The 22826-nt window shown below is 46.3% G+C and overlaps 1 protein-coding gene across 1 annotated transcript in view; it reads left to right on the top strand.

Moving 5' to 3' along the window:
- Positions 1-22826, top strand: part of MICU2 (mitochondrial calcium uptake 2) — a 621891-nt gene that overhangs the window by 371990 nt on the left and 227075 nt on the right. Inside the window, exons 3-4 of the mRNA XM_073613444.1 lie at positions 4017-4048; positions 16150-16225. Of these exons, the coding sequence (XP_073469545.1) occupies positions 4017-4048; positions 16150-16225 (108 nt within the window). The remainder of the gene's footprint in view (positions 1-4016; positions 4049-16149; positions 16226-22826) is intronic.

Genomic DNA, 22826 nt, shown 5'->3' on the forward strand with positions numbered 1-22826 from the left:
AGGCATAGAAGCTGGAAAGCAAGGAATAAAGAAAGCACATATGCTTTCTTGTTTAGCACATATGCTTTCTTGTTTAGGCTATAATTTTAAATAGTGTTAGGGTTGGACTTGGGTTAAGTTTTTAGAAACTTTTTTTTTTTATTTTTTTTATGGAAGTTGAAAAATTGTAAGGAGAAAAGCAAAATTAAGTCCTGTCTAGGATGTTTGGAAATGATGGTAAAAGTCACTTTGATATTGCAAAAAGCTCAAAATGTGTTAATAAACCAAGGCAGGGTGCGCTGACCGTGGAAATTTCTCAGGAGTTGGTTATGACACCTGTGGTACTCAAGAGGTTAAGAAAGGCTTTGCAACTTGTGATGGTAATAAAACTATAGAGTATCACAGCAATTTTCCTATAAACACTTTATTCGGTGGTTGATTTGTATTCCCCTTTGTATATTGAGTCTTGTGTTCAGTCCACACTGGGTTAAATTAGAAGCAATTTTTTATGCCCTTTTCGTGCTACTTGCTGAAGTGTAGAGCTTAAGAAAACCTGGCTCTGCTTTTATTAGAAGTCTTAAAGATCAAAAAACACTTCTTTTTCAGTAGATCTCAAAACCTTTGATGGAATTTTGGCTTCCACCATTTAGTACATTTTTTTTCCTCAGCGTGCCTCCACCTATCTGAAATATTCCATGCTCTGTTTATATGGCTGAGAAATAGCAAACCAGCCACCAGCTACAAGCACTTAATGTTACAGGCAGAGGGCCACATCTCCACACCAGCCGAGCTTCTCTAGAATAATATGATGTTCAGATGGCTTCAGAAGAGACTTATCCTGCGGTTAGATTGGGTAAAATTAGTTGATAAGCGTAACTAAAAAAAACATCGCAGAGTGCAGCTGATTCAGCTGTGATTTGCCACGGGCAGAAGTGGTTTCACGTTAGACCTAATTGTGAGGCTGGAAATGTTTTTCCATCATGCTTTAACACAAATATGAGGAACAATATGGGGAAAATTTGGGCTGAAATCAGAGCTTGAAAAGGCAATAGGTCAAATTAAGCTAGTGTACTAACTCTGAAACAACCATTTTTATTCTTCTAGTTAAAAGCCTTAACTGGGATAGGGACATTTAGGGTAACGCAGTCTCTGGGGAAACTATTTGAGATGAGCCATAGTGACAATATAAAACCTAATGTTCTCTAGGATGAAACAAAGTTAATCGTTCTGTCGAGATTGGTTAAACTAGGGACGTCTTTTTGTTTCGGTCAGCATATCATGGCATAACAGTGGTTTAATGCTTACTGTACCTAAAAGTGATATTTCAGTTGTAAGTGAAGACTGTCAACTTATTTTAATATAAGTGTGATATTGGGCTTGCATTATCACCCTACATCATTTTTGCCCTGTTGCATTGTAAACACAGGAGGTTGCCCACTAGGCATGGGCTCAATTCTGAGATCTCTTTAAATTTGATTGCAGGGTGGAAAAAGGAGACAGCGTTGTCACCCTCTCCACCTAGTCCAATCAGAAATGAGTTTGCACTCTGGACCAATGTAAATATATCAGTACCTGGAGTAGTTCTTAAATGTAATGCCAAGTCATGCTCAACTTTTTTTTTGAAAAACCTGCAGCTTTCTGCTTTCCATAAATTAATGCCTGACCCATTAGTTTGAAATCTGGGGACATCCTACTGACCACACCAATGTATAACAACACCCTAATTCACTTAACTATTTGTAGCCATACCTATAAAATCACACCACCATTTTAGCATGCCCTGAAACAGTTTGTCACAGAATTTTGGAACAAGAGTCAGACATTCAAGTTCTAAATACAAAATACCTCAGACACCATGCGTACAAAACTGATGTGGTACACAAATGTGAATTGTGGGTATAGCCAAATTGTAGTAACAGTGGGGAGAGTCTTAAAGGGGTATGGTTAAAGAAAACCTGGGCCTATTCTACTCAAGGTCATATATAGAAAAGTTTCGAATATGGACTCTACTGGTACAAAAGAGGGCAAACACATAAATGTGTTAAAACAATCCATGCAAATGGCGCTGGAGGGCTATTAGAACCAAAGTCTCTGTATAAAGTTCATAAAAGTTCATATGGGATCTTAAAAGTGGAAGGATGGTTGGTGGATCTGAGCACCTGCAGCAGCACCCTAATGCCGTGTACACACGATCGAAATTTCGGCCCGCAAAAGACCGATGAGAGTTTTTCGTCAGAAAATGTGACGTGTGTATGCTCAGTCGGTCTTTTGCAGGCGGAATTCCAGCCAGCAAAAGATTGAGCGCATGCTCTCAATTTTTTCGGTCGGGAAAAGTTCCTGTCCGAAAATGCGATCGTCTGTGGCAGTTCCGACATGCAAAATCCCTACTCATACTCAGAAACAATTCGACGCATGCTCGGAAGCATTGAACTTATTTTTTTCGGCTCGTCGTAGTGTTGTACGTCACCGCATTCTTGACGGTCGTAATTTCAGTAAACTTTTGCGTGACCGTGTGTATGCATGGCAGACTTGAGCGGAATCCCATCGGAAAAGCCGTCATATCTTTTTCCGACGAGAAATCCACTCGTGTGTACGTGGCATTAGAGTGAAGCAACTCTGTAGATAACAAGAAAAGACAAAAGGGGCGCCAGACTAAGTGCAGCAAAAAAACTTGAATTTATTAAAAGCACAATGAATTGGCAACTCATATTTGGTGAATCAAAGTAAGCATGTGAATATACTCCATGGCCAGGCTCAGATGTTCCCTGGGGTGGAAGTGGTTCAGTGTATGAAAATACCAAAAGTGTATTACAAATTTAAAACCACATATAGAATAAAATCCCACTGTTCAATCCCATTGGAACCAGCAATGGTAACCAGAAAATGGCTGTTTAACAATTATTGTGTCCATAATTACACCAAGAGATAAAAACAAAGGTCGACGCGTTTTGTAATCAAGACCTTGTATTGCTGGATATAACGATGAGTAGCATGAATGTTATTCTGAGGTAGAAGGGATTTGGCAGCAGAAATGGGTGAGCAATAAAGGCTTAGAAGGGTCCAAAAATGGTAATACACCTTATTTGAAGGAAAAGAATTTGAGAAGTAACCAGAGCATGAGCTAACGCCATAAGCAGTATAGTCCCCATATATGTCCATCTGTATCACATCAAAGATCACTCGGATAATCTATAATATTGAATATTCCAAAATTGATACAATTCCCAGCCAGATCTAGATTAGTTCTGCGTAAACGTCCAAGCAGTTGGATACTGCGTAAAAAGAGCCACCAATGTATCCTCCAGAGGCCCCTTCAAACATACCAGCATATGCCTCCACCACCAATCATCTCCTCTAAGTCACGGATGCATAATCCACAGAGTTTCAGGATCAGGTGTAAATAACACACAGTGCAGGAGTCAGAAGTACATAATGCACAGAGTGCAGGGGTAAGAGGTGAGTGATGCACAAAGTGCAGGGGACAAGAGTAAGGCTGGCCATACGTTATACAATTTTCTTGTTCAATTTTCCTTCAACTGTGAAGTGCAGGGGCCTGCCCAATTGCATACAATTTGAAAGTGTTTAAGTTTGACCTCAAATTATATGATTTTGGTAAATCCAAAGGAAAATTTTACAAGAAAATTTTATAATATATGGCCAGTTTAACTAACAAGAGTGCAAGGGCCAGGAGTGCTTTAAACTGCGTAGAAAATATGTGGTTCAGACTGGCAAATCAACCCCTGTAGAAGGGATCACATTTCTAAATGCCTGGACATTTGGTCACATGACCACCCACCATGGGGATCCAAAAAATGCAAGTATGCCCTGGCGTTTTGTTGCAGTTTGTGCCTAGGAAGGCAAAGGTGTAGGGGATTTAAAAAAAACAAAAACAAAAAAAAAAAACTATAATCAGGTCTGCTGTAATTAGTAGATGAACAATATGATGATTACAATTATTGTTATAGTCTTTAATCAAAATAAGTAGTATAGTTTGTGTGTTCTACATTTCTAATAGATTTATTTTTTATTTTTTTCAGGCAAAACTGGCAGTAGAATCTTGACAAAAAAGGTATGAAAAATTACATCTACGAAGGATGCTGTGTGCTAATAGGTTTTTACCTTTCTACCTTTACCATAAATATTTATAATACTCACCATGTCATCTTACAAATCAGATAAGAGGAAGGAAATACAGGATGCTCCTTCCATACCGCCCCGGTAAACAGAAGTTGACTAAACACTAAAACATGAGAAGAATGTCATATTTCCTATGACGTTTTATATAATTAAAAATACTATTGCCTAATTTCATCATGGCCTAAAATTCTTTAAATATGTTCCATTATACTGTAGTCTGAGGTTTATGAAGTGAGGTTTATACTAGGGAAAAAAAGTCTAGCTGTATAATTTTCATCAAGTAAAAAAGCATTAGGGACACTGTGAAGGTTCTCCTTTATCCAAGTCCTGGTATAGCTAGTATTAGACATTAACCTGGACTTGTTCTGCATTTCCTAGCTTATCCAAGACACTTCAGTTCTAAAGAGTGTCAGGAACATACCCAAGCAATCTATATCCACACAGGTAGCAGTCACCTTTACCAAAGTCGCTACAGAATGCGTCAAGACAGATGTTGATTGTGTAAATGTGTCAAAATGCACTGCAATGCACCTCTCACCCACAACAAGTCAAAGAAAACATTTCATTGGAGAAAAAAAAGTAAAAAACACATGAAAACGCACAGCCGCACAGAAACATGCATGGAAATGCACCAAAACACAGTGTACTGTCTGTGTGTTGTAGAGTGACTAGGCCCTGAAATCCACTACTAGACAGTGTCGCCGAAATAAACATGATCATCAGAAGATTTCTTCCCTATTCTAGTGACAACCGAAAGTATAACTAAAGGACTCCAAAAGACATGCTGGTAGGTTAATTGGATCATGTCTAAATCGGCCCTAGTATAGGTATGAATGTGAGTTAGGGACCTTAGATTGTAAGCTCCTTGAGGGTATAGGGACTGATGTGAATGTATAATATATATATGTAAAGTGCTGCGTAAACTGACGGCGCTATATAAGTACCTGAAATAAATAAATAAAATAAAAATAAAGGCAAATTTTTTTTTTTTTTTTAACATTTTGGAAAGAGTGGAGAGGGATTAGAATTGGTGATTAGCCCATTTTGTCCTGTTTACTGTTGTAAGTGAAAGAAAATCCCAAACTTTAAGTTGTCTTCAGAACTAGAATAAAGGGGAAATCCCGTGGGGACACTAATTTTGGTGACGATCACGGATTCCCTCACTTTGGAGGGATTTCTTCTCTCTTTCTGTTTTGGCTATGGGATGGGGTGTAAAGGGAAATCTCCACATTAGGACACAGATGGCAAACAACCCTGCAGGGGTTATAACTCTCCCTTACTCTAGCCAAAATCTTTTGGAAATTTCTGGATTTTTCTTCACTTTCAGTCTTGGTGACAACTGTCACCAAAGCAATCGGAGAAAATGAATTTCCACGGTGAAAACACAGCAATAACAATCTGACAGATATTCTAACCCTTCTTCCATCCCTATTCAAAACACAAAATGACTTTATATGCATAAATAACATTCACTGAAAATGTATAACTGTCTGGGATGGTGTGAGTGGGTTTAGTTCATTGTTTAAAGGGGTTGTAAACACTCGTGTTTTTTCACCTTAATGCATCCTAAACGTCTAACACTGACCAGCCCACCCCGTTTTACTCACCTGAGCCCTTCTTTCCCTCAGCGAAGACTCGCTGGACCTCTCTGCCCGGGGTTCTCGGCTCTTGATTGGATAGATTGATAGTAGTGCAGCCATTGGCTCCTTCTGCTGTCAATCAAATCCAATGACACGGGTTCCGGGGGGTAGGGCCGAGTCCAGCATTCTGTGTCTATGCATGCAAATGCTGGACTCAGGAGTGCGTCCGCAAGGTAACCCCCCCCCCCCCAGACAGTGCTTCTCCTAGGGGGTTTACTGATTGGGAGGATCCACGAGCGCCGCCTGGGGACCCCAGAAGATGATGGTCGGGGCCACACTGTGCAAAACTAACTGCACAGTGGAGGTAAGTATGATATGTTTGTTATTTTAAAAAAAGGTTTACAACCACTTTAACCCAGAGGGCAAGATTTCCCCATTCCCACTGTCCCACTGTTCTCCTGCACAGCCAATACCCTAATTGGGCTTCATGTTAAGCAATGTTGTCATCTGCCCCCTACTGGATTCATCATAGGAATATATATGGAGACAGCAGCACAAGGCGGAATATTTTATTCCCCTAATGCAGGGGTGTTAAACTGGGGGCCCTCCAGCTGTTGCCGAACTACAAGTCCCATCATGCCTCTGCCTGTGGCAGTCATGCTTGTAACTGTCAGCCTTGCAATGCCTCATGGGACTTGTAGTTCCACAACAGCTGGAGGGCTGCCAGTTTGACACCTGTGCCCTAATGGAGTCCCAAAATTCCACTTTCAGAATCTCGAAGTTGTTAGTTACCAGCAGTTTGTCCTTCTCATCAAGCATCCAATGCAGAGCTCCTGTGCTTGCCAATCATAATGCTGAATGATCTTGATTACACCACCTAATATCATTATATGCTCTATTCACAAACTTAACACAACATGATAAAACACCCTATATTTTAAAAATTACCTTTTTCCAGTGAGGTTACAATTACTGCATAATATAGATCCTTATCCTTGTGTTAACTGATATTAAACACAAAAATGTAATATATTGTAGCTTGCCAATTCTTAGATGTAGTGGCTGCATACATTTCTCATTCGTTCATTGACAGACACAGCCTTCTATCTTCATAACGATATGGTTATATTGCCTCCGCAGGAGTAGGACTAGGCAGAACAAAAAAACCAAACACTTGGCCACTCCCATGGGCCGTCCACAGTCAGTATATAACCCACCTCCCTGCTCTAGGTATTCAGTTTTTTTTATTGCCTAGTCAGGAGTAAGGACTTAGTTCCCTGCTGGGATCGCTAGTTCTGGGAATTTTTGTTTGTTTTTTGCTTTTCCTGGATTTTTTTCCGGTGAGATCTCCAATCAACTGCCAGGCTGGGTCGACGGACTGGACACTTGGTCCAGGAGTCACCCCAGTCTGGCCAGCGAGCACGTGCAGACCGCAGCTACGCACTAGGTTGGCCGGGACATAGCCCCACTGGACAGGGGCTGGCCCTGCAAGTTAAACGTCTCGCGAGGTCGCATACGACCGGGTCTCGACCTGTGTCGCAGCGTTCCTCATGGCCGACAGCCCCCCCACTTCGGTGGTGAGGAAGATCTGTCTGGGAGCATTACCTGCGCATTTTGCTGGAGAGGTAAGTAGTAGTCCCCTCCTCGCCTTCCCCGGAGAGGTGTGGGACGCGGGTACTTCCTGGGGTGGTCGGTCCCTCTGGGGTTCTCCTCCACCCCCCCCTTTCTCGGGTGAGGCCCAGGCTTCCGGCCTAGGGACTTTTTGGGACACACGGCCCCTTTTTTCCACCCTCGGGTTTTGTATTGGGGGGTATCTGATGGTTAGGCCTGGGAGGAGGGTGATCGGGAGTCCTGGGGCTAATTTAGGCCCCGGCTTTGCGGCCTACCAGCTAGTATCAGTCCGGTCTCACTCGCGGCCGGCGGACAAAAATTTAGGGCGCGGTTTTGCGGCCTACTGCCCGAGGTCCGTCCAGTCTCCCGGCGGGCAGCCAAAAGTTTAGCCCGCGGCTTTTGTGGCCTACCGGCTCTCGTCGGTCCGGTCCTCCTGCGGGCCACGTAAACAATTTAGGCCGCGGCTTTGCGGCCTGCCGAGCGTCTGTCCAGGGCTCAGTGTCGGTCCGGTCCCCCTGCGGGCCACATGCTTGCGGCGGGTGTCCAAAAGTTTAGCCTGTGGCTTTTGCTGCCTTCCGGCTCTCATCGGTCCAGTCCCCCTGTGGGCCGCGTGCTCGCCACGGGTGGCCAGAAATCTAGCTTCGGACTGCTAGGCCTCGTGGCGGCCCCCCTTTCCTGAGGGGTGGCGCTGCGGGGGTCTGTGCCCCCTGTGCGGGGCTCCAGTCTGTGCCCCCTAAGTGAGTGGCCACGGTTTGTGCCCCCTGTGAGGGCCAACGGTTTGTGCCCCCTGTGAGGGCCAACGGTTTGTGCCCCCTGTGAGGGCCAACGGTTTGTGCCCCCTGTGAGGGCCAACGGTTTGTGCCCCCCCGTGAGGGCTCGCGGTTTGTGCCCCCCCGTGAGGGCTCGCGGTTTGTGCCCCCCCGTGAGGGCTCGCGGTTTGTGCCCCCCCGTGAGGGCTCGCGGTTTGTGCCCCCCCGTGAGGGCTCGCGGTTTGTGCCCCCCCGTGAGGGCTCGCGGTTTGTGCCCCCCCGTGAGGGCTCGCGGTTTGTGCCCCCCCGTGAGGGCTCGCGGTTTGTGCCCCCCCGTGAGGGCTCGCGGTTTGTGCCCCCCCGTGAGGGCTCGCGGTTTGTGCCCCCCCGTGAGGGCTCGCGGTTTGTGCCCCCCCGTGAGGGCTCGCGGTTTGTGCCCCCCCGTGAGGGCTCGCGGTTTGTGCCCCCCCGTGAGGGCTCGCGGTTTGTGCCCCCCCCGTGAGGGCTCGCGGTTTGTGCCCCCCCGTGAGGGCTCGCGGTTTGTGCCCCCCCGTGAGGGCTCGCGGTTTGTGCCCCCCCGTGAGGGCTCGCGGTTTGTGCCCCCCCGTGAGGGCTCGCGGTTTGTGCCCCCCCGTGAGGGCTCGCTGTTTGTGCCCCCCCCGTGAGGGCTCGCTGTTTGTGCCCCCCCCGTGAGGGCCCCTGGTTTGTGCCCCCCCAGTGAGGGCCCCTGGTTTGTGCCCCCCCGTGAGGGCTCGCGGTTTGTGCCCCCCCGTGAGGGCTCGCGGTTTGTGCCCCCCCGTGAGGGCTCGCGGTTTGTGCCCCCCCGTGAGGGCTCGCGGTTTGTGCCCCCCCGTGAGGGCTCGCGGTTTGTGCCCCCCCGTGAGGGCTCGCGGTTTGTGCCCCCCCGTGAGGGCTCGCGGTTTGTGCCCCCCCGTGAGGGCTCGCGGTTTGTGCCCCCCCGTGAGGGCTCGCGGTTTGTGCCCCCCCGTGAGGGCTCGCGGTTTGTGCCCCCCCCGTGAGGGCTCGCGGTTTGTGCCCCCCCGTGAGGGCTCGCGGTTTGTGCCCCCCCGTGAGGGCTCGCGGTTTGTGCCCCCCCGTGAGGGCTCGCGGTTTGTGCCCCCCCGTGAGGGCTCGCGGTTTGTGCCCCCCCGTGAGGGCTCGCTGTTTGTGCCCCCCCCGTGAGGGCTCGCTGTTTGTGCCCCCCCCGTGAGGGCCCCTGGTTTGTGCCCCCCCAGTGAGGGCCCCTGGTTTGTGCCCCCCCCGTGAGGGCCCACGGTTTGTGCCCCCCCGTGAGGGCCCACGGTTTGTGCCCCCCCGTGAGGGCCCACGGTTTGTGCCCCCCCGTGAGGGCCCACGGTTTGTGCCCCTCCGTGAGGGCCCACGGTTTGTGCCCCTCCGTGAGGGCCCACGGTTTGTGCCCCTCCGTGAGGGCCCACGGTTTGTGCCCCTCCGTGAGGGCCCACGGTTTGTGCCCCTCCGTGAGGGCCCACGGTTTGTGCCCCTCCGTGAGGGCCCACGGTTTGTGCCCCTCCGTGAGGGCCCACGGTTTGTGCCCCTCCGTGAGGGCCCACGGTTTGTGCCCCTCCGTGAGGGCCCACGGTTTGTGCCCCTCCGTGAGGGCCCACGGTTTGTGCCCCTCCGTGAGGGCCCACGGTTTGTGCCCCTCCGTGAGGGCCCACGGTTTGTGCTCCTCCGTGAGGGCCCACGGTTTGTGCTCCTCCGTGAGGGCCCACGGTTTGTGCTCCTCCGTGAGGGCCCACGGTTTGTGCTCCTCCGTGAGGGCCCACGGTTTGTGCTCCTCCGTGAGGGCCCACGGTTTGTGCTCCTCCGTGAGGGCCCACGGTTTGTGCTCCTCCGTGAGGGCCCACGGTTTGTGCCCCCCGTGAGGGCCCACGGTTTGTGCCCCCCCGTGAGGGGCCCTGGTCTGTCCCCCCCGTGAGGGGCCCTGGTCTGTGTCTCTTGTGAGGGGCCTCGGGTGCTCCCTGGGCAGGGCCTCAGTCGACACCCTCTATGTGGCGAAAGCATTCCCTTCTCTCTCTTATATTGGTAAATTTTCCAAAAACGCTGGCTGCAAGGTCCGGTCCTCCTGCGGGCCACATAAAAAATTTAGGCCGCGGCTTTGCGGCCTACCGGCCGAGCGTCTGTCCAGGGCTCAGGGTCGGTCCGGTCCCCCTGCGGGCCACGTGCTTGCAGCGGGCGTCCAAAAGTTTAGCCTGTGGCTTTTGCGGCCTGCCGGCTCTCGTCAGTCTGGTCCCCCTGTGGGCCGCGTGCTCGCGGCGGGCGGCCAGAAATCTAGCTTCGGCGGACTGCTAGGCCTTGTGGTGGCCCCCCCTTTCCTGAGGGGTGGCGTAGCGGGGGTCTGTGCCCCCTAAGTGAGGGGACATGGTTTGTGCCCCCTGCGAGGGGCCACGGTTTGTGCCCCCTGTGAGGGCCCACGATTTGTGCCCCCCCGTGAGGGGCCCTGGTCTGTGCCCCCTGTGAGGGCCCACGATTTGTGCCCCCCCCCGTGAGGGGCCCTGGTTTGTGCCCCCCATTGAGGGGCCCTGGTCTGTGCCCCCCGTTGAGGGGCCACGGTCTGTTCCCCGTGAGGGGAAATGGTCTGGGGCCTGGGTCTGTGTCTCTTGTGAGGGGCCTTAGGGGTGCCCCCTGGGCAGCGCCTCAGTCGACGCCCTCTATGTGGCGAAAGCATTCCCTTCTCTCTCTTATTCTGGCAAATTTGTCCATTTAAGACTGGGAGTGTCAAAAAGTGACTTTTGCATTTCCAAAAACGCTGGCTGTAAGGTACCCCTTTGGGGAGCCCCCCCTTCAGAAGGGGACTGTTACACCAGTAGTGAACCCCTCTATCTCTAGGCTGCTAGAGGTAACCATGGCTCCAATAGAGGAATCTCTGGCTTCTAAGGGCCCAGCTGGCATACCTGCAGGGGGAGCAGAATCCCCCTGCCTTTGCTGCTTGGGGACCTATTGGGTAGGCGTTGCGGTTTGACCGCTATGCCTCTTGGCCACAGTTCCCCTGGTTGCTGAGTCTGTTGCCCCAGTGGTGCTTAGACATGTATTTTGGGGGGTTACGCTGAATGACTTCATGTCGCGTCTTGAGTTTGTCCAGTAATAAGATAGTTTTCCGGCTGTGTTCCTCCAGTTTGTTGATTCCAATGGTCGTCTGTCACCAGACTGCATGCTGTCCTCCACAGGGGGCTGTGCAAGCCCCGTTGCTGCAGAGTGTGATTGTCCTGGTTCCCGTGCTGGGAACAGTGTCAGGGGTTTTATTCGAACCTGGGCACAGTCTAAAAGATGGAAGACTGGGTACATCTAAATCTGGACCTCAAGGCCCTGACCTGCCTTGTGTTACAGGAGTTCAGGGTGGAGTCCGTCCACGTAGCAGTGGCACTTCATCATGGGGTCTTTCTGTCTTCTACGACATCACGAATGTTTAAGCATTCTGTTATGTGCTCGACTCCAGCACTTCCTCCGTCTGCTGTGGGTACGGAGCATTATTGGCGTGTGGTGTGGTCCTTTGATCTGGCCACCACTCCTCGGGGGTTCACGAGGTGTTGACCCCGGATCTGACAGAGTTGTGTCAGTGGGGGTTGACGGGCCTGGGCGATCTTCTATGCTGAATTTCCCCAAGGAGCAACGTAGTTTCTATACAGACTTTCTCTGATTTCAGTTGGCGTCTATTCTTTCGGCAGTATGCTTTGGTCCGGCCAGAGCGTTGATTTATCTGAGCCTGACCGGGCTTCAGCTCTGGCCAGTGTGTTTCTTCCCCTGGACAGACTCCAGAAGTGGCATGCGGCATTTGTTTTGTTTACTATCCGGCAGGTGGGCTCCTCTGCGGATCCACATGTGGATGTCGGGTCTGATGGTATCTACCCTTTTTTGGAGGCAAGGTCATTTGCACAGTTCCATGTAGGCTCCCTTCGGGGAGATCCTGGCATAATGGGACAAATACCCAAGGTCTCTAAACAATAGGATTGGGCTGAGTCAGGAAACCAGAGGTTTCCTAGTCTGGGGGCTTCATTCTCCAGTTCTTCAGTGGGAAGGATTCTTTCTCCCCTTGTATTGAACAGGTTGACCGCCAATAACAGTCTGTCAGGGCAGGAAGATGCCCTGGGACTGAGCTAGGCTCGGGGTTGTTGGACATTGGTGGAAGCCGGACTACCGTGTAATATCCCGGAACTTCAATTGATCAGACTAGGTCTGGATCCCGGACGGCTCGACTTTGTGGGCTCCCAGTACGGATCCAGTCGGACAAGGTAACAGTGGTGGCTTATGTCCCTCACCAGGGTTGGCCAAAAAGGCTGTTGGCGACCCTGGCTGTGGCCAGTATCCTCCTCCGGTGGGCAGAACATCTAGTTCCGGCCTTTTGCGACTAATGCATTCCAGGAGCGGAATGCTATCAGACGGATACCTCAGTTGGCTTGGGTTGGGCCAAGAGGTGGGCCTTTCTTTGGGCGGAGTTTCATCAGATTTGTCCTCGTTCCTTTTTAGGCGGCTCCGTTTTTCCTACCTCAATTTACGGAGGGATGAGCAGGAATAGGCCTTGAGTACCATGGAGGGCCAGGTGTCTTCTTCAGCGTCTTCAGGTCTCTCCTGGTGCCTTTTTGTGCTAGGGGTTAGACGTCTGTTTCCACCGGGATGGTTTCTTCCACTGCCGTGAGATCTGAACTTGGTGTTTTCGGTTCTCCAAAGGCCTCTATCTTTTTCTCAAAATATTCGGGAAGTTCCACTGCTTACTCTCGGAAGGTGACCTCTTGGTGGCTATCACCTCTACTCGCAGGGTGTCGTGAATGGTGGAGGTATCTTGTCGTTCACCTTACCCAGGTTAAGGTGGTGCTTCGTTCTTTTTAACGTAGTTCCGTCCATGGATTTCCATTTGAATAAGGACATTGGGTTGGCTTCTTGTGTCCCTGGTCAGCACATCCCAAGGAATTGGCTTTATCTGGCCGAGATGTGTTTTGGGGGATTTGAATGCATTTGCCAGCCACTGAGTCTGTTGGTCTGGATGGATCAGACAGATGTGTCTGGGCTATCCAGTCAGGGATCGGTTTCCTCCTTTGCCGGTTATGGCGCATTCTTCTCGGGCAATAAGTGCTTCGTGGGCCTACTGTCATCAGGCAGCCGTTGCGCAAGTTGGCAAAGCGGCCACTGGTCATCAGTGTACATTTTCACAAGTTCTACGAAGTGGATGGTTTGGCATCTGTGGATGCAGGCCGCTGTTTAGAGGGTCTATCCCAGTGATGGCAAACCTTGGCACCCCAGATGTTTTGGAACTACATTTCCCATGATGCTCATGCACTCTACAGTGTGGATGAGCATCATGGGAAATGTAGTTCCAAAACATCTGGGGTGCCAAGGTTCGCCATCACTGGTCTATTCCCTCTTGAAGGGATATCGTTTAGGTTGGGTTCCAGCTTGTCCTGGGTGAAGTTCCTTTTACCTGGTTGGCTCTTGTATTAGCCTTGGGATCTTTTGTTTTCCCACCCCTCATGTTGGCACTGCTTTGGGACGTCCCTATCGTTATGAAGATAGAAGGCTGTGTCTGTCAATGAACGAATGAGAAAATAGGATTTTTTACTTACTGTAAAATCTATTTCTCTGAGTTAATTGACAGACACAGCACCCACCCCTCTATGGAGTTCTTTTGATACTTCTATTACTGCTTGTTACTAAACTGAATACCTAGAGCAGGGAGGGGGTTATATACTGACTGTGGACGGCCCATGGGAGTGGCCAAGTGTTTGGTTTTTTGTTCTGCCTAGTCCTACTCCTGCGGAGGCAATATAACCCTATCGTTATGCAGATAGAAGGCTGTGTCTGTCAATGAACTCAGAGAAATGGATTTTACGGTGAGTAAAAAATCCTATTTTTTTTTTTTTCACCCGGTGATCCGTCCAGTAGGTCTGTTTTTGTTTTTTATTTTTGTTTGTTTTTTTTAACTTCCTTTCCCAGACCAAGCTTCCAGCAAAGGTTGCAGTTAGCGAGTTGAGACAAACCAGTTACCACTGACAGGGGTGCTTATGGCTAGTTATGGCGGCCAGCATTTTTCCCCACTGTAGGAATATCGGTCACCGCCAGGCAAGGTTGCCAACTGTCAGTAGATTTACTGGCAGTTTGTGAAGATCAGGGATTTTTTTTTTACAGCTGTCAGTAAATGTAAGTTAGAGAAATTTTATGTCAGTAAAAGTCAGTCCTTTTTTCCGGCAGGTTCCTGGACCCTGAACCCTGCACTCTGTACGCAGGGCGACCCTGAACCCTGCACTCTGTACGCAGGGCGACCCTGAACCCTGCACTCTGTACGCAGGGCGACCCTGAACCCTGCACTCTGTACGCAGGGCGACCCTGAACCCTGCACTCTGTACGCAGGGCGACCCTGAACCCTGCACTCTGTACGCAGGGCGACCCTGAACTCTGCACGCGGGGCACGCCCGAACCCTGCACGCGGGGCACGCCCGAACCCTGCACGCGGGGCACGCCCGAACCCTGCACGCGGGGCACGCCCGAACCCTGCACCCTGTACGCGGGGCACGCCTGCACTCTGTGCTTAGGGTGACCCTGAACCCTGCACACTGTCCGCATCTGTACATTCGAATGGGAATTTTGCATTGAAATACTGTGTCACAACTGCAAGTCAAGCATTTGGTATTGAGCTCAACGGGCAAGTTTGACAGGAAATGCTGCCCGTAAAATTTGACATATCGAGTAAAAATTGCCGCACTATGAAGCTAAGCATCAAGGGCATGGTAATGTGTACTCACAAGCAGCTGCTATGTTCTTTTAGAGGTAGAGGTGGTCATAGAGCAGTTTGTTCATCCTCTTTTAGGCCACTCCCACTATTAGACACAATCTGGTCATGTCCATTGCTCTCTTTGGTGTGCATAACAGAACTTCTTTTTCAACTGTATCCCAGCAGGGTGGCTGATAATTTTTCATGCTGTATTGAATGTTTAAATGTAAACAAGGCCAATTAAGCTGGCCATACATTATACAATTTTCTCATTCAATTTTCTTTAAATTTACCTTCAACCATGTAGTGCAAGGGCCTGCCTTATTGCATACAAATTGAAAGTGTTTAGGTTTGACCTCATATTATATGGTTTTGGTAAATCCAAAGAAAAGCTGTACCAGAAAATTTTATAATGTATGGCCAGCCTTACCTTTTTATGTGTATTGTGTTTATACTGTTTAAATATAGATTGTTTTAGTTTCTAATATACATTTAGTCTTTTTTCAGAATGTCAGTAAAAAAAGAGTGCTTTGTCAGTAAATTTTCCATGTTCTGTTCCCACAGCCCGGAGCTGTGCTAAAATGCAAACTTGCAGGAAGATAAAACACAGCGTACAGGAACGAATTCCATATCACTGTACAGCAGCACAGCGCACCGTGCTGTCATACAGTGACATGAATGAAGTGTCCTTTGTACACTTCAAATAAAGTTTAGTAAAAAAAAGGAACCACTGCCGCTTAGTGTGCGGCAGCTGTCAGGGCAGTGTAAACGGGCCATAACAATTGTCACCTTTAATTCACGTAAAACCTTATTCGTTGATGTAAAACCTTTATCCTGGAAGGGAAAAAGTGTTGCTTTAAATGCTTACAGTGCTAGTGCATCTAAGGCTAAGTTCACATCTATCCATGTCTGCTTTTGTCTGTTTTTTTTGTGCATTTTTTAATTTGTGTTCTTGTGCATTTTACTCCTATTCTTATTTTTCTATTTGGCATCACAGCACATGAAAATGCACAGAAAATCAGACATGCCTCATTTTTTACTGAAGCACTACAAGGCAGCACATGCAAGAAGAAGCAGATGTGAACGATCTTATTTGAATGCAATGTGTTTTTATGACCCATGCATTCTAAAAATAAAAATGCTTAGGTATGAACCAGGCCTAACACGACCCTCTCCTTTTAAATTGTTCATAGTTGTCTCAGTCGCTCCTCCATCCAAAGTGGAGACACCCTAAGACTGGAAATACTGGCCAGTTCGCCAAGTGAAATAAAGGAAAAATGCCTAAAATTAAACAAATTGATTATATTGCATAGGGGAAAAAATGTAAATTTTGCCAATATGCTCTCTAATTTAAATTCACTTGTTTCCGAAGGAATTTGATGCCTTGCTTACCCAGGCAGCTAAAGCGAAACCAGGGCCAACATTTTTCAGAGACTTGGGTGATAAAGGTGAGATTTTATTTTCTTTTGTCATTTTTCTACTGTTGATTTTATTTCTTAATGGGTGTCGTGGGCTCTTTAACAGAGCTTACAATGGCAGCGCCATCTTTTTCCAGGTATCCCCCTGGCTCAGTAACTACTTCTAGAACAAGATTGGTTGACATGTTCTTGCCTGTGTATGTACAGTATGTCTTAATAAATCTAGCGCCATGTTGCTACCTCTCAGTGACTGGCTAGTGTAAAAATGAATAACACTCACATAGGTCAGGCCACACTGATTGCTAGCACACTACATTGAATAGAGTGATTATTCTGGGAGGAATTGCTGAGAAAATGCAACCTACTAGGTGATGTCCTTCTCCCAGGGTGCCTTTTTTGAGAGCCCGGGCAGAGAAAAGCTGTAATTCATTATCTGTAGTCTTGTTTTACATCAGGGGTGCTCAACCCTTTTGAATAGCGCGGGCCACTTAAGTGGCTGAATAACAAGTCGTGGGCCCCAATGAAATGAAATGGTTCAGAATTTCACATTTTTTATTTTTAATAGCACTATGAAGATTTTAACAACCATCAGGATCGTTTTTTGTGGGATTAATCCCTGTTGGATGTTTAATCACAATCACAAAAATCCAATTTTTTATTAACCAGATCTCCATTGATTCCTACTCTTGTGCTCAGGTGTGACCAGCCAAAAAAAAGCACCACATCGGTGCTGCAGCCTTCACTGTATCAGGGTCTTTGCAGCCATCCCTTGAATTGCCAAAGCAAGGACTGTGCACAATCTAAACAAAAAAACAGACCAGGGAAGGGCATGCCCAAGTAGTTTTTTTTTTTTTTTTTTTTAGTCAAAACAATTTTTATTGCTGACAGACAAGAATACCATACGTGCATTAGTCATATCAGTGCATACAACATTGCAAAGTCATATTGTCAATAATACAGGTTGACACGTATTGCATAAATACAATCAATGAGATGCATATCGAGGATGGCGGCATATAAAAAAAGAGAAATAAAACATAACATTAAATACATGCGTTTTCCTTTCCTCTTCCCCCGCCCCTGCGGCCAACTATGAAGAAGTTATAAGGTGAGTGAACCAGAAAGTCCACCTAAGATTATAATGGGCGTGTTAGGGTAACTCTTTCCTCAACGCACATATGTATCAAATGGTTGACCCCCTAAACTCAGGTAGCCATCTACGTTATTTACCATAGGGCTTACAATAGCAGCAGTCTATCTCTAACCAGCAGCGCCGGGGCCACTGAAGTATTATGCAACCAGTTCTGCCAAATAAGATTAAACTTCTTAGCCCCTTAAACGATATGTTGGTTGCTCTCTGAGGAGGATGGTGTTGACAATCTGTATCCATTGGGCTTTGGTAGGCGCTGCATGAGACATCCATAATCTTGCAACCATCTTCCTGGCTAAATACACCAATCTTAGAACTATAAGATAAATACCCCTAGGGTACATCTCCTCATCTATTGCTCCCAACAGGCATAACAGTGGGGTAAAGGGGATAGGGAGCTGAGCTACCTCAGAAATGGTTTGGACAATCTCAGTCCAGTATCTCTCTAGCTTGGGACATCTCCAGGTCATATGAATGAAGTCACCTGTATGGACTGCACACTTTGGACACAGAGGGGAGTCTCGCCTGCCCCATGCGAACAATTTGTCTGGGGTATGGTAGGACCTATGGAGAATGAAGAGCTGTGAGAATTTCTGGGAGGCAGAAACCGAAATCACTGGCAGGGATGCCAATGCCATATCCCATTGGTCATCGTCTATCGCCCCTAAATCCTCAACCCATGAGGACCTACTTTTAGGAAAATAGGTATTCTGGATGGTTGACATTAGTACAGAATATATCTAACTGTTGGTCGGCAAGTCTAGCACGCCCACGCTTGAAGTCCCACCCCTGCACTCATGCAAATAATAATCTAGAGCTGCCACTTAGAATAATAATGAAATATAAAGGTATTTTAAATGAAGAAAAATAGTGGCGCTGATATCACAATATAGTAGTGAATTAAATACTAAACAGTGTACTAATATACAATAACACCATGTGAATAGTGAGAACCGTAATTAAAAATAAATGTAGCAAAAATATAAATGAAAGAAATTTCAATAAAATTAAAGTCCATAAAAGTGATAAACCTCAAGTGGTTGACTCGTGATAATTCTTCTATAATAAATATCTTAAAGAAATTTTCTTCCACCACACCGTTAGTGACAGTGTTTCCGCTCTCCTTAAGAAAATGCACTCGCCAAATTTAAATGCCTTGCACTCTCATGCTCGGCATTAACACTTTAAACCCACCAGGGTTAATAGTACTTTTGATATCCAACCGTGCACAACAGAAGAGTATTGCTCCACATGTAAATGAGAATAAGTGCTTCCAATAGTGTAATAACGGAAAAGCAATTTATTGTAAAAACAAAATCTTCAACCATTAAACTTGCATCAATCCAATCACAATCAGCATAAAAAGACAAACTCCTGTTGGCAAACTGTAGTGGCGTATTGTGGTCACGGCGGACCCACAGTGTAACCTCTAAGTCTCACCCTCACTCGCTCGTTCGTCAGTATCGATCCGTCACATCCAGTAAACGTCATGCGTCACAGATGGTTGCCGTACAGCCACGCCCCGACGTATTTTGTCATCAAGACTTATTTATGGTATTGGCTGTACGGCACGGCAACCCTTCCCTTTATACTCGTTTCACCAGTTACTGGCGGAAGTAATTTATATGCACATGCGCACACCCAATGTCCCCATAACCACAATAAACCGGCCCATATGCCACTCACCGTGGATATAGGAACATAATATACAATTTAGCAGCAAATGTTTAAATCATATCACTATATAGACTACTCTTGTAACCGCATCTAGTTCATTTATAGGTTAACCTTTACCTTGAATTTCATAAAAAGAATCGATGTGTATATGGAAAATTAAATCATAAAATCATCTATGCAAATTGATGGCTAGACTAAAAGACCAAAGTTTTGCTTAAACTTAATAAGTAATAAAATTAAAAACTCACATTACTGTATGGATAGATGAAGGGGAACACTCATGTGTCCAATCAGAAATGTCCAAATGTACAGGGAATCTAATCCGATTAGACACATAGTCACTCCCCATCCATCCACACTTGCAAATCACTTAATATTTTCCTCAGAGCAAACTGGCAAAAAACTGAAAAATGTATTAATTAGTTAATTGCCCAATAGCAAGTCAATCAGTCAGTTTAGAACAATATTCCCAAATTATCTAAATTAATCTCAAAACTGCATTTAAAAATTATTAATAAAACAATTGAGATCTAGCTCAATGCTTAAAGTGGTTGTAAACCTTTACAGGCCTCTTTGACCTACAGGTAAGCCTAGATTAAGGCTTACCTGTAGGTCCAAGAATTATCTCCTAAATCTACACGGTTTAGGAGATATTTGCAAAAAGACAGGCACCGCTGTGCACCGTAGACAGCGGCGCGGAGGCGCACTGAGCATTCTGCTGTTATCGGCGATATGCCGTTAGTGGCGGCTCCCATGCACATGCGCGTGAGTGACGTCATCGCGGCTCCGGCCAATCACAGCGTCGGAGCCACGATACCTGGAAAGAAGATGGACGCTCCATAGCAGAGGGGACAGCGGTGACATTGCAGGCTCCTGTGTCAGGTAAGTGACACGTAATGGGCTACTATGCGATGCATAGTAGCCCATTATGCTTTACCTTTGCAGGGAAACAAAGAGGAAGTAAATCCTCTCAGGTAGAGACTTTTTAAAAGGAAGATCCATCTCGTTTCCCTTTGGGACAAATCCCTAACCTGATTTGATCCCCTCCAAGACGGAAAAACGCAGTCAATCCCACAGAACCGAAGCAGTGAGGGATCTTGACTGTGCTTTTCATTAAAATGTAGGGAGACACTATGATGTCTAAAACCCTTTTTTATGTTGACCAAATGCTCAGCTACCCGAATCTTCAGGAGTTGTTTGGTTCTCCCCACATAGTACAAACCACATGGGCACCATAATAGATACACTACATATGAGGAATTACATGTAATAAATTCATCTATGTTGAATGTTTCGTGGTCAATATTCGTGATGCTAGTCATGCCTCTGTTACTCACATTGACCATTCGACAACATATGCATTTTCTACAGGAGAAAAAAACTTTTAAATCAATTTTCATTGTTTGTTGATCAGGTGGATCCAGAATTTTTCTTCCCACCTGGTCACCAAAATTTGGGGCCTTTCTGTATATACATTTAGGTTGATTCGGTAATATATCATCCAGGTGTCTGTCCCTACATAGAATATACCAATATTTTTTTAAAATATTTTCAATTTCCTTATATTGGTAATGAAAATTAGATATAAATCCCCATTGGTGTTGATCATTTAACGTATGGGCCTCCTTCTTCCTCAAACATTGTTCTCTCGGTATATTGGCTATTTCTAAGATTGTTTCATCCAATACATCCTCCCTATATCCTTTTGTATAAATTTATCCTTGAGTATACTGGCTTGTGCATAATAATCTTCGGGTTCAGTGCAATTGCGTCTAACCCTCAGCAATCTGTCCCTTAGGAATATTTTTTATCCAAGCAGGAGGATGTCCACTCCTGATGTGTAAATACCTTATTCTATCCGTTGGCTTGAAATAAACCTTGGTGCTTAATTTATCCTGAGTCTTCATAATAGTCACATCCAAAAAGTTCACCGTTACGTCACTTATTTGGTAATCTAACACAATACTATTGGTATTGCTATTTAGGTGTATCAAAAATTCCACTGCAGATTCCTCAGATCCCTCCCAAATAAACAGGAGATCGTCTATAAATCTGAGGTAGAATTTCAGCTGGGGTCTATGTCTATTAAAAACATGCCTGTCTTCACATTCAGCCATGAACAGGTTGGCTAGGCTGGGAGCAAATTTTGCTCCCAACGCCACACCAACCTGCTGAGAGAAGAACTGATCATGGTACCAAAAATAATTATGCGACATACAGAAGTCCAGTACCTTCCCCAGAAACACCTTCTACATGTGTGGAATTTCTTCCCTTTTACTTAACGCCCAGTTTAGTGTCAGTAGTGTGTCATCATGCTGTATGATGGTATACAACGAAGATACATCTGCAGTTACTAGATAGGCCGTAGAGGCTGAATTTAGCTTAACCTCATTAAGCAACTGCAGAAGATCCGTCGTACCTTTTGAGATACGCTTTAGTCATTTTAACACTCGGTTGGAGAAACCTGTCGAAGTATTCTCCCAGTCTTGCAGTTACCTACCCAATACCATTGACAATTGTTCGGGCTGGTGGTTGTACATTCTTATGAATTTTGGGTAATGTATATATTATCGGAATTCTGCAAGCACTGGGATTAAGGTATCTCCTTTCTTTTAAATTCAGAGAATTATTTCTAAAGCCCCACTCAACCAATAAATTTAATTGTGCTTTATAGGGTTCTGTTGGGTCAGAGGTCAATCTCCTATATGTGGATTGGTCTCCCAATAGTTCCAATAGCTGATTATGATAAAACATTTTATCAAGTACCACAACCCCACCACCTTTATCAGCTGGCAGAACTATAATATCTTTTCTCTCTTACAAAGACTTAATCCCTTCTTTGATATAATCCGGATTCACGCTTTTTTTGAGGGTAATTCTTCAATATCTTTTAGCACCATATTTTTAAAAACCTCAATATAATGGTTATTGAATTCTGAGGGTTAAATATTGATTTATTTCGTAAGCCACTATATCTTCTCTGAACTAATAGCTATTCTCCTAGATCAGTGCTGGCAAACCTTGGCACCCCAGATGTTTTGGAACTACATTTCCCATGACGCTCAACTATACTGCAGAGTGCATGAGCATCATGGGAAATGTAGTTCTAAAACATCTGGGGTGCCAAGGTTCGCCATCACTGTCCTAGTTGAATCTGTTGGATGACTCAAGAAATATTTTTTCATATTTCAAGTCCGTACAAATTTGCGTGCATCTATATACACCTCAAATGTATTAATTGTTTTCTTAGGTGCACATTTCAAACCCAAGTTAAGTATGTTCATCTCTTTCTGATTGAGTTCAACTCCACTTAGGTTATAAATGTCAGTATTTGTGTCCCTGTCCCTCCTTCTTTTTCTTGGATTGTTTACATCTCCCTGCCCTACACCCTCTCCTTCTCTTCGAAAGGGTGCCACATCCCTGTTTGGGTAGTAAGGGGTTACATTTCTCCCCCTTCTTCTGTTGTTCATTGGGTAAGTGCTCCTTCTCGGTGTTCCCCCTCCCCTCCCTCCGTTCCCATGTTGCTCTAAAAAGAGTCCTGTTGCTGGAAATTTTTGTTATACTCATCATACATTAGAGGTTGATATCTATTTTGTGTTGGTATTTGAGCTCTCGCGTCTGGAAATTGGCTTGGAGGGTTTTGGTACCATTGTTGGTAATTTGGCTGGGTATTATTATTATTTTGGTAATTATCCCTATTTCTTTATCGTACATCACGGGACACAGAGCACCATAATAATGACTATCTGGGTTATATGCTACCTTTAGGTGATTGGACACTGGCAGTCAATAGTAAGAAGGTTC

This window comes from Aquarana catesbeiana, linkage group LG02 (genome assembly GCF_042186555.1).
Source record: "Aquarana catesbeiana isolate 2022-GZ linkage group LG02, ASM4218655v1, whole genome shotgun sequence".
In the NCBI taxonomy this organism is placed as follows: Eukaryota; Metazoa; Chordata; class Amphibia; order Anura; family Ranidae; genus Aquarana; species Aquarana catesbeiana.